This window comes from Chlamydotis macqueenii, chromosome 2 (assembly GCF_036417535.1).
Source record: "Chlamydotis macqueenii isolate bChlMac1 chromosome 2, bChlMac1.mat, whole genome shotgun sequence".
Classification (NCBI taxonomy): Eukaryota; Metazoa; Chordata; class Aves; order Otidiformes; family Otididae; genus Chlamydotis; species Chlamydotis macqueenii.
Genome location: NC_141557.1, coordinates 73,425,859 through 73,446,749, shown reverse-complemented (window position 1 = coordinate 73,446,749; position 20,891 = coordinate 73,425,859). Strand labels below are relative to the sequence as shown.

Sequence of the window (20,891 nt, the reverse complement as noted above, 5' to 3'; positions counted from 1 at the left end):
CAGCTTGCTGGCACGTGCCAAAGGTACTGGCGGTCTAGCCTTCTTTTAAGGTTTTACCTCCTGAGAGACCTGTTAGGCAAGAGAGCACCACAGCTTTATCAAAGACTTTAAGTTATTCTGGTAGCCACTGTGATTTACTTATCTACCCATTTCATAGGCTCCCCTGAGTTCTCTTTTTCTCTTGGTGCACTTAGGAGATACCACAAACCTTCACAATTTCTTTGTTCCTCTTCTTTTTAGGAGCGGGGAGAAGTTGCCTTATATTCCCGCCATAGTCCTTCCTGTGTGAAAATAGGTTTCCCACAAAAGCTAGATTCTTTGTTTCACCCTCTAGAGAACCATTTTGTGTTTGTTTTAAGCTTCAAACAAACTCTTTATGGCTGGATTTGCAAAGATGCCTAAACCATAACTTAGAGTTGTATAAGTATCTGGGCACCTGGCAGGCGCACGTTCAGGGAATTTAGAAAATAAGATCATAATCAGAATCGTTATGTACTACCTGCCTTTGGGACCTTGACCCTTGATTTTTCTGGGTTTCAGTTTTTGCAGGCGTGAAGTGTAGGGACAGTACTTATCTACTGCATATTACATGGATAAAAACTAATTATTAACAGCACTTTGAAATCCTTAGGTGAATGAATGGTTTTACATCGCCTTAATATAACTCAAATGGGTTGACAGGTTAAATCATTGTGATCTTTAGGCCTGATCCTGTGAGAACCACAGTATCTTTGGTTTCAAAATGAGGAGCTTTGTTCATAAGGGTCACAAGAGCATACTCGTCTCCCGGTCCTTACATAGATGCTTATTTAGTGGAACAGCTAAATGTTGATGATGACACTTTCTTTTCCTCCTTTATACTACAGGTCCAGAAGCACTAGGGTACTTGATTTTGTTTTAATTGCTAAGCCACAAAGACTGCAAACATGTCGCTGGAAGACATCCACATGAACACCCAGGATTTGCTTGAAAAAGAACAGTTAGATGCTGGAGGATTTGGAACAATTTCTTTATGCTTTCACAAGAAACATGGATATGTAGTATTAAAAAAAGTGTATACAGGACCTCAGCGCACTGAGTAAGTTACAGATCTTAGTTCTCATTTTTATCTTTCAGTTAGTCTAAGGAATCTTCTAAACTCAAAGGAGATAAATCTAAATAAAGTGTAATAATTTCAGATCTTTGGATCTTAGAGTGATTGTGGAGAAAATACTCTTAAGACAGTACTGGCAACTGTTGTGCAAATTTTCCTTTTTTCCCTCACAAGCCAAATTTTTGGTTTAACTCATTGTTCCACTGAAGTTCCTGTTTTCTCTTGCAAGTTGAGCACTACTGTGAATTGTTAAGAATCAAGGGGACTCTTGCACAAATAAGGAAATGCAGTAATTCAGTGGGCACATGGTATTTTCAAGCTTGCCTATCAATTTTCAATACAATTGTCCAACTGTAGATGTCCACTAGGACCTGAACACACAAGATATCAGCAGGACTCCAACCCCTCGTGTATAATACCCAGAATGTAACCCTCTCTCCCTTGAGAAAAAGCAGAGTGAGCCAAGCTCACTGATTTAATTCAAGGATTGAATTAGCTGTTGATTTCAGTGGATTCAGGTTATGTTGCAGCTCTACTACCACACAGCCATAACAATCCTAAGACTCTCCCATGAGTCATCCGTTAGAGAGAAACAAAAGTCCATGTTATTCTAGTTTGGGTTATGATAAATAAATTAACTGAGTTTTTATTTTGCCAGTGGATAAGTTTGTTATTCCTTAAAGTATTGAACCAAAAGTCTTAAGCAAATTTATAACTGAGCCTAATGCAAACAAAATAACCAGTCTCTTTTCTAGTACTACAGAGGGGAAAAAGCAGTTTCCTTTTAAGCCACAGGGTAGGAAAGCATTAGGAAGTAACATAGTCTCAAGATTGTCTTACATCCTTTAACCCGATGACTAAAACAGGAGCGACAGTGAAAATACCACTCCTTCTTCTATTTAATATAATGGGTACCATCCTTATTTAATACCCTTAGCGAGCTCCCAGCTGTGTACCTGTGACTATTGATGGGTTGTACTGATGCCTAGGTAAAGAGTTAGGCTTTGAATTAATCCTAAAACAGCAATTGTTAGTAAATGTCATCATCATCCAGTATGTGGGTGGATCCCCTATAATAAATCAATTTTGAACATGAAAATAAATACCAGCCCTTTGGGAAAGAGACCTGTACAGTTTTCTGTACAAGAGGCAGTGGAGTACGTCCAAAGGCTCTTTCAGCCCTGCCTTGTCCTGATGTCACCCCACTTCAGGGATTTGGACATACACAACCAGCAGTGCACCTACAAAAAAGAATGCTTATGCACTTTCTGAAAACCAGGCCTTAAAATCAGGCTGAGCAGTCAGTCTCTGCGAAAGGCATTTGAGACTTAGAGAATAGAACCTGGCATGAACAAAGCTGTATCAATTCAAAACCAGCTAAAGGTATGGTTCATCTTACAGTGGCTTTAGGGATGTTGATATTTTTGGCCATCATTTTCATTATGAATGAACACCGTTTTCGTCTTTGTGTTCTTTCTAGCCTGTACTTAAGTTCAGTGTAATTTCTGTTTTACAGATACAATGATTCCCTCCTCGAAGAAGGCAGGATTATGCGCAGACTGCAGCATGACCGAGTAGTAAAACTACTAGGTATAATTTTGGAAGATGGAAACTACTCACTTGTGATGGAATATGTGGACCGGGGGAACATGATGAAAGTGCTAAAGAAAGTGAGCTGTGGATTGCTTCATCCCTTGCAATTCCTTAGGGTCCATAAGATGCTTGAACAAAGTATTTCGTTTCTCATTCTCCTTTCTGTATTGAGGAGCCAGTGGCAGCCCTGTCTTCTCTAGAGGCAGCAGAGGACAATTCTGGGTTTCCTGTGCATCACAGAGGAGTAGACCACAGTTATAGGTTCAAAGTTATAGGGGTGTTTGTAGAGTTATGTGAAGAATTTATTAAAGAAGGATGCTTTTGTAAATATGGAATGACTCTGGTACTACTTTAATGCAAAAATTTAGACTGAAGAAGGACCTTAGTGTTTTGGTTTTTTTTTTACCATGGCTTGAGCCATGGCACCCATGAGGTACTCTTGGAACTCAGAAAGAAAGTTTTTTAAAGACTGTTTTTTAATTTGATGGTTGTAGTAGCGTTTTTAATAGATGGTACTTCTTGTTCTCTGTTTTAGCTCTCACTGCCTTTGTCAGTGAAAGGGCGTTTCGTGCTGGAGATCACAGAAGGAATGCTTTATCTGCATGAGCAAGGCTTTGTACACAAAGACCTAAAACCAGAAAACATCCTTGTGGACACAGACTTCCACATTAAGGTACTTGTTAGAATGTAAATGGAGAAAGCTGATGATCTGGGTTGAAGAACCCGGTTCAGCTGCATTGATTAGTATTCCTGATTGGTTAAGGAGCAAACCTTAACTCATAGACATTGAAACAAAATAGAATGTCTTATGGATCCTGTCTTTTGTCCTTTATTGCTGTAATTTGTCCTCCTGTCTTTACCTCCTCCTTTTCATTCCTTTCTTCCTTTTGCCTATCACGTTTTTCTCTTTTGTCTCCTTCTTTTTTCCCCTTAGTCATCATTTTTAAATGACAGCCAGCAGCTACAAAAAAAGCAGCAGGAGACTACTTCAAAGAATGGTTTATAAGCCTGTTCCAAAGCCCTTCTATTAACTTTAATAGGGTTTTGGATCAAGACATATAGATATAGAGCCTACTGCTGAATAAATCTGAGTAGAATTTACAGCAGTCCTCATCAAATGTCCTGTCTCTGGTCAAGGTGAGTTGCTGAAATAATCACTCCATCACAGTTTGAAACTACAGAATAAATTCCTGTTAAGAGAGCTCTATCATTTGATATTTCTCACATATAAATTAGTGAGAAGTTGTTTGACAACGTTAATATAGTAGCAAGTCTTAGTGCACTATAAGCAGCTTGCAGATAAGAGGTAAAAACTCCGTTTTTTTGGCTGAAAAAAAAAAAAAACAACCCACCATGATCTGCTTTAAGTGTAAATGGGATGGGGTTTTGGGTTTCAGCTTGCTTATATGGACAGGACCAAAGTAGGCTACATGACAAACTGAACTGGAACCCAGGATCAAATTCAGAATCAGATCAGACTTCCTTAAGCAGCTTGATCAAAAGTATAATTTAAAGTAGCTGTTGTATGATCTATCTGCTTGAATGTGTCTAACATTGACAATATTTGTAAAAGAAAATAGTTGTTCTAGGAAACTGCAAGTGTAGGAAGATTTATATCATTATCTTTTTCTGTCGCATTAGACCTGCTCTCACTTGTAGACATGGACTCCTACTTCCTCAGCAGGATGTCACTTACATTTTCCTCTCCCTCTGAATACGTGACCTCTAAATTTAGCTCAAAGGTTTGGAAACTCAAGAGGAACGATAAGCTAGTTAGAGGCAAGAAGAGAGGAAAGAAAAGCGAGCTAGAAGTTAGGCAAGGTGTCACCTCAGCTTTATCTGAAGTTACACAACTCAGTTTGACAGCTGCCTGCAGCCAAGAGAGGCAGTCCCCTTTTCTTCCATTTTTCCTCTCCTATTGACCTCCTGTTCCCTTGCGTTAGCATTGGTGCTAATCTGACCACCTTGCCCTGATTTAGAAAGCCAAACCAGCAGATTACTATTTACCTTGTTGGCAGCGCTACCCTTCTGTTGGGGAGCACTTGGTTCAGCAAGCTGGTTGAGTGCCTTGCACTAGGTCTTCCCAGTGTCAGTGCAGGAACAAGAGGAGCAGAGGGAGCACATAACAGGACTTCCCTCTGTGAGGGAAGGATTGCTTTCTTCACCATCAGACATTAGTTGTAAAACTGCGCCTTGAGGTTTCAGTAACGTCACCTTGGCAAGGGCAGAGTACCCAAGTATCGCTGCTTTAACTTATGCTGTGCTATCCTTTTCCATGTGTCTTTGTCATACACATCACATCATTTTAGATCCTCTTCCTCCCCCTTTCTGAAGGGAGATCTAAGGAAGTCGAGTTAAATGGAATCGAAGTGGAAAGGGCAGTGAGGGAGGAGGAATATCTGCCCATCTCATAGATTACTTCTGGATTTGAATCTTAGCTTCTTCTCATATGGATTTTCTGTTCTGCCATGAGCTCTGCAAGCAGATCTTGAACATGATTGTCAATATGAGCAAACCCAAACTTCTTTTTTTTCTTACATTGTGCAATTGTTCCAAGTAGGGTTAAGTTAATAATGAAGGTTCAGTCTAATGGTTCCCAGTTGGCAGTGATACTTTATTTAAGGAAAAAAAAAACAAACCCATAAAATGGCAAAATTTGTTTTCCTTTCTTGTAGTTGCATTTTTTTGCAGTGTTTCACTTTTAGATAAATTATTACCAGCTCTTCATTATAAAATTGAGCACTGCATGAAATACTTGTTTATCTCCTCTTCATCACAGCACTAGCTCTCATGTGTCTCGTTTTTCAGATTGCAGATCTTGGTGTTGCCTCCTTTAAGAACTGGAGTCGGCTGACCCAAGAAGAGACTGTCCGACAGAAGCAAATCAAGAGCGCTTGCCAGAACAATGCTGGGACTCTTTTCTATATGGCCCCAGAGCATTTACGCTGTCTTAATATAAAACCTGTGGAGAAATCAGATGTTTACAGCTTCGGCATAGTGATCTGGGCAATCTTTGCTAACAAAGAGCCATACGAACGTAAGTTACTTCCAAAAGGCCGCTGTCACAAAATTAAGTTACAAGTGTTAAGCATTTAAAGTTACAAAATTAAGATTAGCAGATTAAATCACCTATGCTCAAGAATAGCACCTGTTTGGCACCTCATGGCCAGTAAGAGGCATTAGTGGCATAATTCCTGACTTCTAAGCATGGACAAGAACATCTGAATTGAAATGCAGGCATAAGCCCCATCTATGCTATTTCCTGAGGTGGGCTAGTTACGCGTGGTTTTTCTTTTAACAAGAATAGTCACGCAGCCAGTTACCACTTCTCAGCTGTGTGGTGCCAATTTCTCAATGTGCAATAATGTGCTCATGCAGAGCAATTGGAGCAGACTAATATTCCAGAGTGATGTGTTTATCATTTTGAAGGGATTTTTTGCCAACTAAATGGCTTAACGTTGCCTGTGTGGCCATCTTTGTGTTTGTACTCAGTGCACAGCATAACTGAGATTCAGGTTCTAAAGAGCTAGATCTGTCATCCTTACTCACACTAGGCATGTCTTACATATAAAAGAAAATTCACTAATCTTAAAATAAATCTCTAATCCATGGAAGTTAGAGCAGTGGAGTCAAATTCACTAATGTGAGAGTTTTGTAGCTGTAACTCAGACATCTTTGAAATCTTCATTTACATATCCGCAAACACACAGGGAGCTGCTTCACTATTTATTCTGCCTACAGAGAGGCAGCAAAACCCGTGGTCAGGATCTGATACGAAATTTTATTTTTCAGATGGTATAAATGAAGCCCAGATTTGCTTTGGCATCATAAATGGAAACAGACCAGACATAAATGAGATCACTGATACATGTCCAGTGGAAGTTATTGACTTAATGAAACAATGCTGGGAGCAAGAGTCAGAGAAACGGCCAACCTTTGCAGGTAAGGCATTGCTTCAGGATTCTTGTTGGTACATGTCCGCCAATAGTTTGTATTGCAGCAAAACTTGAGTGCTTTCTTCTTAAAATACACATTTTTGCTTTGAAAATAGAAATGTCAATTCACATGCCCAGAAAAGTGTGCTCCCTGTACCCCGACTAGAAATGGGATCTGGTCCAACATTTATAGACTTGAGAAATACTGGTGAGCGAATGGAGCTGAGACACTTTACACCTGCTGAAAATTTGTCTTCAGCATAGTATACTCTTCCTGCTGAAATTTACAGAAAAGCTAACATCAAGGGACATAGTATATCTTGGCTATGACTGAGAAAATACCCTATCGAAACTAACTTTAAAAGCTATCCCAGTCGAGCATTCCATAAGCAATGCAACAGCCTTTGACTAGCTAATCATCCTTTCGTGTGGTCAGATCCCGAAACACTTGCAGTCAGTAAGAGTCTTGACTGAATGGCACTGGGAAGGAGACTAGGAGCTCTCAGCAAGTAGGTCAGAATTCTTTATCACCTTATCTCTTCTTTCTGCCTCAATATGTAGTGCCAAAAAAAAAAAAACCCATTAAAAAAAAAATCAAACCCAAAACAAAAAGCGAAAAAAAGAAAAAACCACCATCCACAAAAAAATTCCCCCTACACATAACAGGAAATGGAGGTTTGGATTTAGACAGGGGCACCAAGAGCTTCATATACATCAGGAACGTACCTAAATACCCAGAGTAAATTTGTATATCAAGAGGAACCCGACTACTATTTTCATATTTAATTTGCATTATCTACTGCTAATGGATTGAGATTATGCTTGCACTGGGTCTTAGCTTCTCATTTTCCCATTTGCAAAATCCTGATATTTACCATGTTTGTGGATTATTTCAGTAATTTTATCTTCAGCAGAGAAGGGTAGTTATTTATCAAATAGCTGAATGCAATTGAACATATCTTATTTCTTAAAATGGGGCAATCAATCTTTTGGCCAGTCAAGTCAAGGAAAGGTGCTGTCAGACACAGATCATACAGAGAGCTTTCACCCTAAAAAGCAATACAACCACAACAACAACAACAAAAAAATCCCCTAGAAATCATCCTGTTCTTCTTACTATATTAAGGCTAAATGAGCCACGTGAACAGATTCCAAATGTATGTATAATTTTCCTGTTTCTGACTTCATACAAGTCTTTATCCAATCCTTATTCATCAAAGTTGTTAACAGTATAAATCACTTATTCTGCACTGAAAACCACTTTCATTTAGCTCTTTTCTTTTTGCAGAAATTAGTCAAAGATACAAGCCATTTTACTATCAAAATCTAGGAAAAAATATTGAAGATGATCTGAAGAAGTTAAAAGTGAGTAACTTTCTAAGCGTTTAAAAGTGTTGGTTCCCCACATTCCCTCTCCCCAGCCCCAGTTATGGCCAGATTCTGCCACTTTGAGACTCATCGTGCTTGACCGATCTGATTTCCTTCTGTGATAAAATGGCTGGATTTGTGAATGAGGAGAAAGCAGTGCATGTCATTTACCTCAACTTCAGGAAGATTTTTTCCACACTGTCTCCCAGAATATTCTTGTATCTAAGTTTGGATGTTACTGTCTGAATGGGCAGATGAAAACAGGTTAGATGGTGAGTCTCAGAGGGTAGCAGTTAATGGGTCCTGCTTCACCTGGGTGCTGGTAACCCCTGGTCGTGCAGGAGTCTACTATACTGGGAGTTTCCCTGGTTTGCTTCTTTATGAGTGACCTCAGAGGAGTGATGGAGCGCACTCTCTTAAGGTGTGCAGGTGGCATCAAACTAGGAGAACCAGTCAGTACAGTCCCAAGGGCAAAGCTGCCAGCTGCAGGCTGGAGGAACAGGATGACAGAAACCTTGTGAAATTCAGAAAGGACAAATGTAATGTGCTGGATCCGGCATAACCCTTGACTTCAGTGCCAATGGGGGGGCTGCCAGGCTGGGGAGCAACACTGCTGAGAAGGATCTCAGGGTGGTGGTGAGCCATGACCTGGACACCAGCCACAGCCTGCCTGGCAGCCAGGAAGGCCAGCACCACCCTGAGCTGTACCAGCAGTGTCACAGGCAGCAGATAGAGCAGATCTGCTCAGCACTTACTTGTTAGTCTTGCCGTATGAAGCGGGGATGAGGGACTGGGGCTATTTCAACTCAGACGTGCAATGGCTTTGGGGGAACATATATAGCAGCCTGCCCCTACCTATGAGGAGTTTATTGAGAAGATAGAGCCAAGCTCTTCACAGCAATGCATAGTAAGAGGACAACAGACAGCAGACTAACTGAAACAAGAAATATTCAAACTGGAAGAAAGATTAAAAAAAAAACAAACAAAACAAAAAAAAAAACGCTGGAACAGTTTTCCCCATAAGAACAGCTGAGCCAGTGGAGCAAGTTACCTAAGGAGGTTTTCCAGTAACCATCATTGGAGGTTTTCAACACCCAACTGCACAAAGCTCTGAGCTACCAGCTGTGATCCTGTAAGTGATCCTGTTTAGAGCAGGAGGTGGGCCTGAGGTCCCCCAAGGTCTATTCCCACCTGATTGACACTCTAATTCTAGGATAGTACGTTTCAAGACCTCCTTATATATCCATTAAGTCTCACTCATTAAATAAAATGTTATTCCTAGGGATTCAAAAGTGGCAGAATCTGATTTAGACTAAGTGTAAAAAACTGTAAATTCTTGGTAATTTTTGTCCTGCATTCAGGCAGTGTCTAATGAGTCCCAGCCTGCTTGAGACCAGGAAGCTATACTGCAGTAATAACAACAGGGAAAATTTGAAATCCAATGTTTTTCCTGAGTGTCCGAGTTGGTTTCTCTTACTTTTCTGGCTGTAGGTTTATGAACTATGATAAAAAGAAGTGTTTCCTGACTGAAAAAAAAAAAAAAGAATGAGAACTTCTTGAACAATTAGGCTGATTATGGAACATTTTTATTACAGATTTTATCAATTTGCTCACTTCAGTGGTACTGACAGCTATCGGTGAGAACTCCCGGCACTAGGGGTTTAATCTTTGTAGTGAAGTGACGCACAGAAGAGTACCTACCCAGTTATTTTAACTAAGAAAAGAAAACAACTTCCTTTGTGAAACCAGTCATTTACAGTTTTCTTTAAAGTGCTTCCTTTTGTCAGCAAGTCTACAATTGTGGAAATGAAAGCTTTTGGTTTAGAGAACATGTGATGTTTATGAAGAACCAGTGACTGTTAAAAAGCAATAGTGTTTGCAAAATGAAACTGATGAAATAATTTTCCTGGACTGATTTGACCAAACTAACTCATGATGTGAAGTATATACGTCTATTTGATCATAGCAGCCTCAGATCAGGATCATGGCCAATTATACTAGCTGCATCAGCTCTCTGCAAATATACCTCTCAAGTCACAGGGACCAAAGCACTATTTAGAAAACGGACCATGAGTCCATTACTTTCTCAGGAAGGAAAGCATCCATTCTGATCAGGCACACAATGTGAATACAGCATCCAAGGCAAATCAATGTGGTGAACTACTAGTACAGCTTCAGTAGCAACATGAGTTGAGAGTGTTTAGGCATAGCTTTTTTGTTGTTGTTGTTGTTGTTGTTGTTTTCCCCTGCTAGCAATCATGGAAGCAGAGTCCACAGCCTCCTAACTAAAAGGACCACAGAATCACAGAATGGTTGAGGTTGGAAGGGACCTCTGGAGGTCATCTGGTCCAACCCCCCCGCTCAAGCACTTCACTTACCTAAGTGAAATCTAAGGACTTCAGGTTGTAACGCACTTTAGAATATTATCTTTTGCTTTTGGAAGGAAGTAGATTTTTTGGGAAAAGCGAGTAGTTGTTGATTTTTAATCTGCAAAAGTACTTCTTGGGTTTAATTTGAAACAAACACCCCACAAAACACAAACCTACTTTTAGAAATTATTTTATGACTAAGAAGCACTAGGGAAAATTGGGAAATAATTTTTCCAGGTACAAATATTTTTTTTTACTTCCAGTGAAGTCTGAATAGTAGGAACATCAAAAGAATAGAACAGGAATGGATTTTGCCTTCACTCTAGTGAAGTGAGAATGAGGGTTTACAGAAAGGAAGTTGTACTGCACCTATCTGAAGATTTGCTCTGAACTCCTTGTTCCCAATAGTCTTCATAAAAGTCAGTGTGGCCATACATAAATGTAAGTCTTCCTCACCTCTTCGCTGTTGATGAATGTACTTACTAAATATAGATCCACAAAACAATATCCACGTTTGCTACCTTTAACCTCAGCAGTGTCTTCTCACTGAGATTGCTTGCAGAAAGCCTAGCTATTAAGGACAAGACAATCCCAAACCACTCTGTCTGGATTAACCTCATACTCATGTAGGCAAGGGTATTGTTTGGCCAACTCAGAGTATTTTATACTGCAGTTGCATTGCAGTTCTTCCTCCCTTCTTTGAAGAAAAGATTTTGCCCATTTATAGCAAAGCAATGAGTATTTTCTGTCAGACTGTGCTCTCTGTAAGGGTATGGGATCTCTTCCCACAGATTCATAGAATCTGTTCATCCAGGTCACTTAATTTTCAAGTTGTACTGTTTCCTGTTCTACAGCTACTCCCTTTGGTTAAGCTTGTGCCTGTAACTTGATCATTTGTTCTTCCTTATGTGCAGAAAATGTGGCCTGAGTCAAATGAACTGCTGAACAGGATGCAATCTCTTCAAATAGATGCTGTAGCGGAAGATGCCAGTAATGGTCAAGTAGGTAAGTCACTTACTAGAGCATCATTATTCTGTGTATTCAGTCAAAGATAAAGTTGTGTACATGTACAAAGTAAGTAATCTTACCATTAAGGGGCTGTGAAGAGACTCAACGGTTCAGCACTTCATAAAGAATTGTAATCACTGAAAATATTAAATTTGATCCCAGGCTCACAAAATTTATCCTTAATGTTTTGAATTTTCCACAATCTACAATTTGAACCTATTTCACTTTACACTTTTCTGCTTTCCTGCTGAAAATTTAATTTAACATTAGACTTTTCAAGGGTCACTTTGATGATTACTTTTCATACTTTCTTCTCATCCGTTTAGCCATGCCAACTGCTCGGTGCATTGGCTTTAATTTCACAAAGACGTTCCTTTTTTTCCCCCCACTCCAGCCTTTATTAGGAATGCTCTGACTACAACCAGGATGCAAAATTATAACATATTCCTTTGTTTATCATCTTGCTCTCTATGGAATCTGAGGAGCACTAATAGATTAATTTTTTCCTCCTTTCTTTCATGTTTTCTGTCAAATCTTGGATGAATTGCATGTTTCATGGTTTTATAGAGCTATCTCACTAATATGTGATGATATAGTTACAGTTTTGTAGTAGGGTATCTGGAATTTCTTTCACCAAAGTTTCTTAATGGCAAAGGATATAGAATCATATTTGCAACGCTGATTTACAAGCAACAATATCAGATTCAGTAGAAATAAAATCCTGCTAAGTTTGAAAGACATTATTAAATGAATAATGTTAAACTATAACATGCAACTAATAAATCTTCCCCAAAGCTAGGTTTGCCATAACTGTTCTTCAATGGAACTGGTTGACTTAGTAGGGCAGCCTCACTATTATATTTTAAATAAATATAGTTACGTTTGTCTAGCAGAAATAATCACATATGACTGCAGCAGATTACAGATGTTCTTGTGTTTTAAGTGTGAAAGGCTTTATTGTGAATCTAAATTGCAGAAAGACACTATCTTGACAGCCTGTCAAAGTCAGGTTTTTTTCTGGAGTCAATAAGCATTACTCAGACAGTGGTTGTGGAAGATATACCACAGGATCTGTTCATACATCTCAAGCTTGCCCTAGAGAATAGATGCCATATAGTTTATGCTAATACTGAATTCCTAATAGCTGTCACTTTTGACGAAGTTGTTTCCATACTAGCCTATTCCTCCCACTCCCTCTCTAGCAGTGGTAACAAAAGAAGCAGAGCGAGTCAGACTGAAGGTGTACTAATATACAGCTATCAAAAGAAACTAGTTTTGGTCCTGCCTAATATGGACTGAATTCAAGTAATTTGGAAAAAAAAAAAAAAACAAAACAAAACCAAACCAAACCCAAAAAACCCAGTTCACTAGCATTATCTCAGCCTAATAGAACAACATACATACAGACCACTGTAAAATTGGAAAAAAGTGTAAGACTCCCTTGCTTTAGACAATGTACAATGTTTTCTAGACAACTGTGAAGCTTTCAGAACTTTTTAAGAAAGTATCTGTAGTCCAGCCCTTAAAAACACAAGAACAAGTAGTAACAGACAGATTTTTACATTCTTTTTTTATTCTTGGAATGCTCCAGCAGCATCCAGATCATAACTCAATCTGGTTCAGGACTGAGGTATAGCTTCCTTTGATAGCGAAAATTAGTTTGAAGAATGTAGATGACAGACTATTTTATCTGGTAGGCCCTACTTGTAAAAATGTATTCCTTGGGACTATGAAGACTAGACAAAAAGGATTCATCACCAAATACCCAAACAGGATATTTTACATAATCACTTGCAAACATTACTTTAATGACAAATTATTTGTGCTGTATGAAGTAACATCTACTACAGCGGTATTATTTTTCATCCTGTTACACTCCAATTTTGCACTGATTAAACTCCTGTTAATGCCGGTGGAGACATTAGTAAACTAGACCCTGCAAATCCCTCCAGGAACTGTTTGTTTCAGTGGCTGAGAACTTGATGTCAATATAAGGAGAGTATGCAGTGAATTCTGACACCACTTGAGTGAGTGAGATTTTGACACTGATAGCTTAAACAAGCCTGTACTTCCTAGATAAAAGTCTCTAATACTTCTTGGTAAAGGCATTCTATAAGATAAAACACAGCTTAGGAATGCTGGAAGTAATGTTATATTTTCACCTGTTATATATTACTGTAATATTAATGGTAGATTAATAGATTCTAGTGTCATCACAACAAGTTACATACTTGCATTTGGATGTATTTCAAATATCTAATTTTCCTCCCTTTCAGATCAGCCTAGTTCCCTGCACAGCTCTCAAGGTCCCATGGCCAGTCAGGTTAATGAAGCCCTGTTTGCTGCCTCCCCTCAGAACCAGCCTGTTGAGAGCTGTGAGACCTCATTTACATCTGCTGATAATCTAGAAAGAAAACTTGAGCGCGAGTACAACTACCATGTATTCGGTAACCGGATGGATAAAGCAGTTCCACCTGTAGTATACACTCCTGAAATGAGAGAGGAAGAGAGGAGACGAAGAGTTTCCTATGATCCGTTTGCAAAGCCATCTCCTATTCCTCAATGGGGTGAACTGTATCCAAGAGCTGAAAAAACAGGATCAAATCCGTATTTTTGGCCACAGCCAGCTGCAACAACACCGAAACCAGGAAACATTGATATTTTTTATGGGCCAAATCCTAACAGTCTTCTAACAGGAAACACAGAGGATCTCTATGGATTGTATTCAGCCAGTACCTTTAGCCTAAGTAAACCTCCTGTGCCTGAATCTGGCTCAAACTTGCAGCCACAGACGAGCGTAAACTGGTATCCAAAGAATGCCGACACAGATACTGGTGAGATTCCTCCTCCCTCAACACCTATGTTTCTGAAAACATACTTGTTCTCTAAAAATGAAGTGGTCAAGAGTTTTTTGTTGTTTGTGTAACAACAATCTGCTTATGGCTAACAGTTGATCTATAATATAGCAAAGGTGAATTTATTTCATTAAGCTCTCTTTGTTTATTTGAGGTTACTTCAGGTTGCTACAACGTTCTAGCTCCAACTTCGTTATGCTGCTTTCACTGATTTCAGGCTGTTAATTTCAAGTGAACCATTTCTAAAGCATCAGTGTAATGGAGGAGCATCAGACCCAATGCCTAACTCTGCAGCTACCAAGTAATAGCAGACAGCAGGTACTGGTACAGCAGCTACCAAAGCCAAGAGCTGCTACCAGTCATTCTAGGACAGCAAAGGAGAACTTTTGACTCTCAAAAATATAACATTTGTACCATAGGTTCTGCTTGCGTAGAAACAACATTTGTAATATTTCAGAAAATAGATGCTGCTTTGCAGCAAGCTAAGAGACTCCTGAGCTCAGGGAGCCAACAAGGAGCTAAGGCTCATAACTGGTTTGTCTAGAGAGCTCTGCCTGGTGCTGATGGGGAGCTTCTGTTGGTATTTACTAGTGAGCTGTGGAGTGGAAAGGTATGGAGACAAAGAAAGAAGAGAACACCAGACATTGGCAAAAAGTATAAATAAATGGTAACTAGAGACTTGAAAGATGTGACTTTTAGGAACTAAAGATAGCATCAGATACGTTAGCCTGCTCCTAGAAAGTATTGGTTGTTTTTAGCATGGCATTCTTTTCCAGATTGTCTCACAAGAAAATCAAGCATGCCTAGCTGTTTACAGGCAGAATGCCACAAAGGTGTTATTCTGTTAAATTATTTATGCAGAGGCTGTGATTAGTTGTTTCTGTGAGGTTTATTTACTGAAATGAATCCAAGAGCTGTCATGTCAGAAGGCAGTGATTAGAACTGTCAACATCACTAATAAAGTAAAATCTTCCATTTGAAAGAAAAAAGAAAACAGTTCTTATAGGGAGGCTGTGTGTGATAGTGTGGCAGATATCAGACAGATGCAGAAGAGCTGCATTGCAGCTCTTCCATTGACTTGTTGGGTAACCATAACCCAGCCACTTTTACTGCCCCATCATAAGTTGCAGAGCTCATCTGTGGGCATCCAAATCAATTACTGCCCTCGGCAGGAAGTTACATCTCTGCTGGACATTACTGCCACCAGCAGAAGATGCAGTGGTGTCCCACGCCTTTGCTAGAGCCGGTCACAAGGAGCACGCTAATACAAACTGCAATCAGTCTCAGTAGTAAAGCAGCAGGAGTGCACTTGGGAGTCTGGAATTTTCCAATTTGAATACCTGATAGAGGCAGCTCAGTCCATAATTGTGGTGCGCTGTGATCCCGCACTGCTGTCTACTAGCCAGGTATTCATACACCCACGTGGAAGCCCATTGCCTTCACTGGGGTCCAAGGACAGTTAAGGCTATTAGCCACTGAACAAAACCACGACAAGGTCATTACTTAGAGTTATTCAAGGAGATACCATCCTGTTAATGAAAAAGCTTCTCTCTCTCTTTTTTTTTTTTTTAAGAGCACAAAATACATACTCATACTGTTACAAATACAGCAGTCATTTTTAAGTACATTTGCCTTTTTATTTACGTAATGCTTCTGGCATTTTTTTTTGTTTTCCCTCTTTGTTTAGGTAACAAAGACTCCACTTCCTTCACAAGGGGAACTTTTACGTATTATCCTACTGCACCCAGAGTAAGCACAGGTAAGTGCTGTAGCCTTCATCTGTCTGGGTAGCCAACAGGCTGTGCATTGCAGCCTGATCAGCAAAGCAAAAAACTTCAAGATCTTGAAATAATTTATATTATTGCTTAATATCTCTAACCATAGCTGAAGTTATCAGTACCAGTATGTAAAACTACTTCCTGTCTCTAGCAACACACCATTAACTGTGAATTTAATGGATCAAAAACAACATCTTATTTTAAGTAAAAGAGCTTTTAAAAATATGAAGGCATTGTAAGATCTCCTGTACACCTAAACCAGTCACTTTCTTAAATTAAATGTCAAGTTGCTGTGACTACCCAGCTCCTGAACCACACATGCATTTGTGACACCTCCCCTTTCTTGCTCTGGATTTTTGATACAACTCTCTAGCTGCAGGCTTCGTGCTGATCAGCTTTCCTTGGGGCACAGGTCTCTACAGTTCAACTGTTTTAAACCCCTGAATCATAGAATGGTTAGGGTTGGAACTTCTGTCATGTCCTTCAGGAGCTGTTAATATATGCTCCTGTCAAGTTGTGTTGCTTGGGGTGCCCTGAACTATTTAATAAACCCTTGCAAGGATTGTCCAGTTTGTAAGTGGTTTACACTTACAAAGAAAACTTGAAGCAGCAAGTTTCTGTCTTCTTGACTATATGCCCCTTAGAGTCTTTAGGTGATGACCCAAACATGACAAGCATGTAGAGGCTTGAGAAAGGAGATTTATAAGCACAGGACCTTTACTGTTAATACTGACAAAGCATTTGTACATGCTAGTTTGACATATCTTGTGCTAGATTCATTTTGCTACCAGATAAGAAAATAGCAAACATATGAGATTTCTTCATTTTTTAGCTAAAAATATTTCCTGGGTCCTTCACCTCAAAGAAAAGGAAAGGATACAGGAATCATAGTATTTTAAGACATAATAAAATGTGTTCCTTTTGTGCGACTTCTAGGAACTAATCATGCATACATGTATTTCAGGTTAACAAATAATAAATACATTTAGTCAGATTTTCATACGTAACTATAGGTTTTCATATTTCACATTGCAATTGAGTGTGTAAGAAGGATGTTTGTGCATCTAACCATCATTTTGGGTTATTAAATACGGAGCTTGGTCTATTGTATTAAGTATCTATACTTCAATTTTAGACCTAGGTTGTGGTATTCACCATTTAAACAAGAATTAGAATGTTTAATGGATGGTTATCCAAACAGAGCTGAGAAAACATTGTCAAGAAAACAGAAAACTGACATCACCTAACCTGATTAGAACAGTCACTTAGTTTAATGTTCAGAGGTGCAGACAATTTAGCTGTGCAATTGGTGCATGTACATGTTGACTTTTATTGCTGAGGATTCAGGCCTTAAAATAAAGGAGTAGGGTTTTTTTAGTCATTTATCTCATAAAAACATTCTAGTCTTGCCTTAGAACCAGCAGTACAGAATGGGGCAGGGGAGGAATTTTTTAAAAGAAAAAAAAAAAAAAAAAAACGAGAAACGTTGAAAGAAACATTGAGCAAGTAGTGTACTGTGAAAATAGATACAACTGAAGAACATACTCCTAGATAGCAGATATGAAACATGTTGTGAAACAGAGAGATGCCATTAAGACAGCATAGTATAACATGAAATATGGAAACCTTATGAGCAACTAGAAATCATTTTCTGTAGTTTCACAGACCTTTGAAGTCATAACTGTAAACCTGAACTTACATCTATGAAAAGTAAACCTGAGAGGCAGAAGTAAGGCTTTAAGATTTAAACTAAAAGCCCTTTCAACAAAAAGCGAGCCTGCTACTACACACGACTAAAGTGCAGGGAACATTATTTACAGTCTAGTAACTACCAGCATGTAAGGCTTGACTATGGTACTTTGGCACAAAAACAGAATAAGGTAGCTTTCACTCAAGTACATTTCTGTCACACTGTGTAATGAAAATATGCTCACAGTTGACAGTAAATGGCTATTTCTACTTTAAATGCAATAAAAACATGTAATCACTTCCCTCATTAGCAGAACCTTCTTCCTCCTTACCTTCTCTGTATGTTACTTAATGACATTTTGAACCATACGCAGTTGTTTATAAAATTGTATTAAATTCCCTTATACAGAAGATCCAATCAAGTACAACATAAGTAACAGTTCTGGAATTCAAATTGGATCCTACAATCACATGAAAATTGAAGAGCACAACCAACACATCAGCACTTCTCCTGTTGCTACGGAAGCAACTTACGCGTATTATGAAGGAATGGGTATATTTGGTAAGATAAATATCTCCCCAGTTTTGATGTATTCTCACAATATATTTATCTAAGAATCAATTGATTTGGGATGTATGAAAGCAGTAGAGCTTTCTCCCTCTGATACTTGAGAAATAACTGTTTGGGTCCTTATCTACTACATAATTAAGAACGTATAAAACAAGTACAGGTTTGTGCTAATACTGTTCTGTAATACCGTGTACCTCATTTCTCCTGTAGCTTCATGACTTCTTATGAGACACCAGATACAAGTACAGATGTATATGCATCAAGAACAAGAGGAATAACAACATTCAAATGGGTAGAAGCAAGGTTAGGATTGGTGGTCCTCACCTAATTTATAGTTTAAATCATAGGATATAACTAGTTGGGAGGAACCCATGAAGGTCATTGAATCCAGTGCGTGACAGCACACAGGGAAACCCAAGAGTTAAACCATATGTGTAAGAGCATTGTCCAAACACTTCTTGAACACTGACTTTGAAATTTAATTCATTTTTGTTGGTCAATACTGAATTAAACTATCCCTGTGTATTCCAAAGTAAACAAATTAATAGTGTCCCAGAATATAAAACATATCATACAGACATCAGTCAGCTGTATAAGAACGCTAGGAAGGAGCTTTTCAGTTTTGCAGTTTAAGTGACAAACTATGAGAGCCTCAGATCAAAAAGCAAGTCCAGTAACTGACCTGTAAATACACATGCTCTGACTGGGAGTTTCTTTCCTGGCATCATTGGGTAATACTGCCTCCGTGAAACCCACTTCTGATTGTGTCACTAAAATTCTGTCTCCAGATATTACTAATAAATGGCTGGAGAAAGACAGGTGAGATAACGAAAGGAACGGAAGAAACGTTAAACTGCCATATTTTTATACTCTTTTACTTTTTGCAGACAATACTGCTGCCCTGACTGAGAAACATCTGACTCTAGTGAGAGAAAAGTTGGCTAAACAATGGAAGCACTGTGCTCGTAAACTGGGCTTCTGTGATCCCGAGATTGATGAAATTGATCATGATTATGAACGAGATGGACTCAAAGAAAAAGTTTACCAAATGCTGCTTAAGTGGGTAATGAGGGAAGGCTCCAAAGGCGCTACAGTTGGAAAACTTGCCAAAGCCCTCTTTGGCTGCCAAAGACTGGATCTCCTTACTAGTTTGATGCAAATCAATGAGGAATAAGTTGATGGAGAAACTGGGGAAAATGAGGGTATTTTTTCCTGAAGACATTCCAACAACAAGTAATAGTTCTGAACAGACGTTCTGGAGCTGTCCTTTTTGCACAGACTTTTTGGAACACGTATTTTTTCTGCCAAGCAGTTTCCAGTGAACACCTCCAGTAAGTCAAAAAGCTTATGTCAAGATAATTGGTCTTCCAGAAGATAAAAGAAAATAAGCAACTTCCTTCTGAATGAAATTATTGTCTAAATATAACAACAACAAAATGCAATACCAGTATCTATTCAAGAAGAATGTGTTTTACAAAGTTTCTAGATTCCATCTTGAAACATGTTGGTACCCTTGTTCAGTTCTGAACAAAAATGTGTCATTTCAGCAAAGCTAGTGTATCAGTAATAATATGTGAAAGACTGACTCACTCCTTAAAAAACTTGGACAGAAAACAAAATCAACTGTTAAATTTCACCAAAAGTGCCAATTCTTACAAAGGTACTGGTCCCTTATTGCTCTAAGTCAACACAATATTATTTTTAAAAAACTTTTTATAATGTTTATTAAATACAGATATCTAGAATAATACAGAACAGCATGAATAAAAGCAGAAATTATTTTTGGCTTTAAAAGTATATAATTGATAAAACATTTTTTTTAACAGGTTTATGTTGCATTATATTTTTACATTGTTTGGTAGAAAAGATTTTACATGTTAAGCATCTCATCTGCTTTATGAAGTAGTGAAAAAAGAAATCTAATCATTATGCAATCCAAAGTGAAAACTTGGGATTATAAAACTTTGGGAAGGGGAAGGTACCTTATTACCACATGACAGAAGACCCATTCTCCTACATGCTCTGGGGACTCGGAGGTGTTACTAGTTTCTGAATCTCTTAGGCTGCGTTTCTACTAGTAAATTAAATGTATCTGGGAATGTTCCTGCGTGCTGAGGTTAACTGGCATGCCACAGCCTGATGCCAGGAGAGCAAATTCCTTAAACCTCCAAAATATTCTGCAAGGGCTATTTCACAGCTCTGAAGCTGCATTGGGGAACACTGGAACAGCTCTGTAGTATAGGTGATGGTGTCCCAGAGCCTGCAAATGTTCCTTGCCGCTCTGACTTGCTAGTACTGCCATGATCTCCGTGTGCAAGACCTATGAAAGAAGAATTACTGAGCTGTAAGTTTTTATGCTCTAAGAACAATTATGCCAAACTCTTCCTATTCTAAATAAATAGTAATTAATAATAATAATAATAATAATAATAAATAACCCTTCCTAAAACCCTTTCTGAACAGGAGGATCATACCTCCTATTTCTGTCAAATCTACAGATATTTCCACCAGATGTTTTGGACCACATCATTCTTTATGCTGTAGATAAAGAAGTAAGTATAAAGCAGTAAGTGTTCATTAGCTTGTTGTTATTGACCAAAAAAAAAAAAACTATTAAAAGTGTAATTAGAAT

At 38.6% G+C, this 20,891-nt stretch overlaps 1 protein-coding gene across 1 annotated transcript; it reads left to right on the top strand.

The window, feature by feature from the left end:
* Positions 1–894: 894 nt before the first annotated feature.
* On the top strand, positions 895–20,185 carry RIPK1 (receptor interacting serine/threonine kinase 1). The gene is made up of 11 exons (XM_010121801.2): positions 895–1,078; positions 2,610–2,763; positions 3,222–3,359; positions 5,495–5,723; positions 6,479–6,628; positions 7,910–7,986; positions 11,273–11,363; positions 13,643–14,200; positions 15,909–15,980; positions 18,098–18,250; positions 19,147–20,185. The coding sequence occupies exons 1-11, from the start codon at positions 927–929 to the stop codon at positions 19,431–19,433; spliced, it is 2,061 nt and encodes a 686-aa protein (XP_010120103.2). The 5' UTR covers positions 895–926; the 3' UTR covers positions 19,434–20,185.
* The last annotated feature ends 706 nt before the right edge of the window (positions 20,186–20,891 follow it).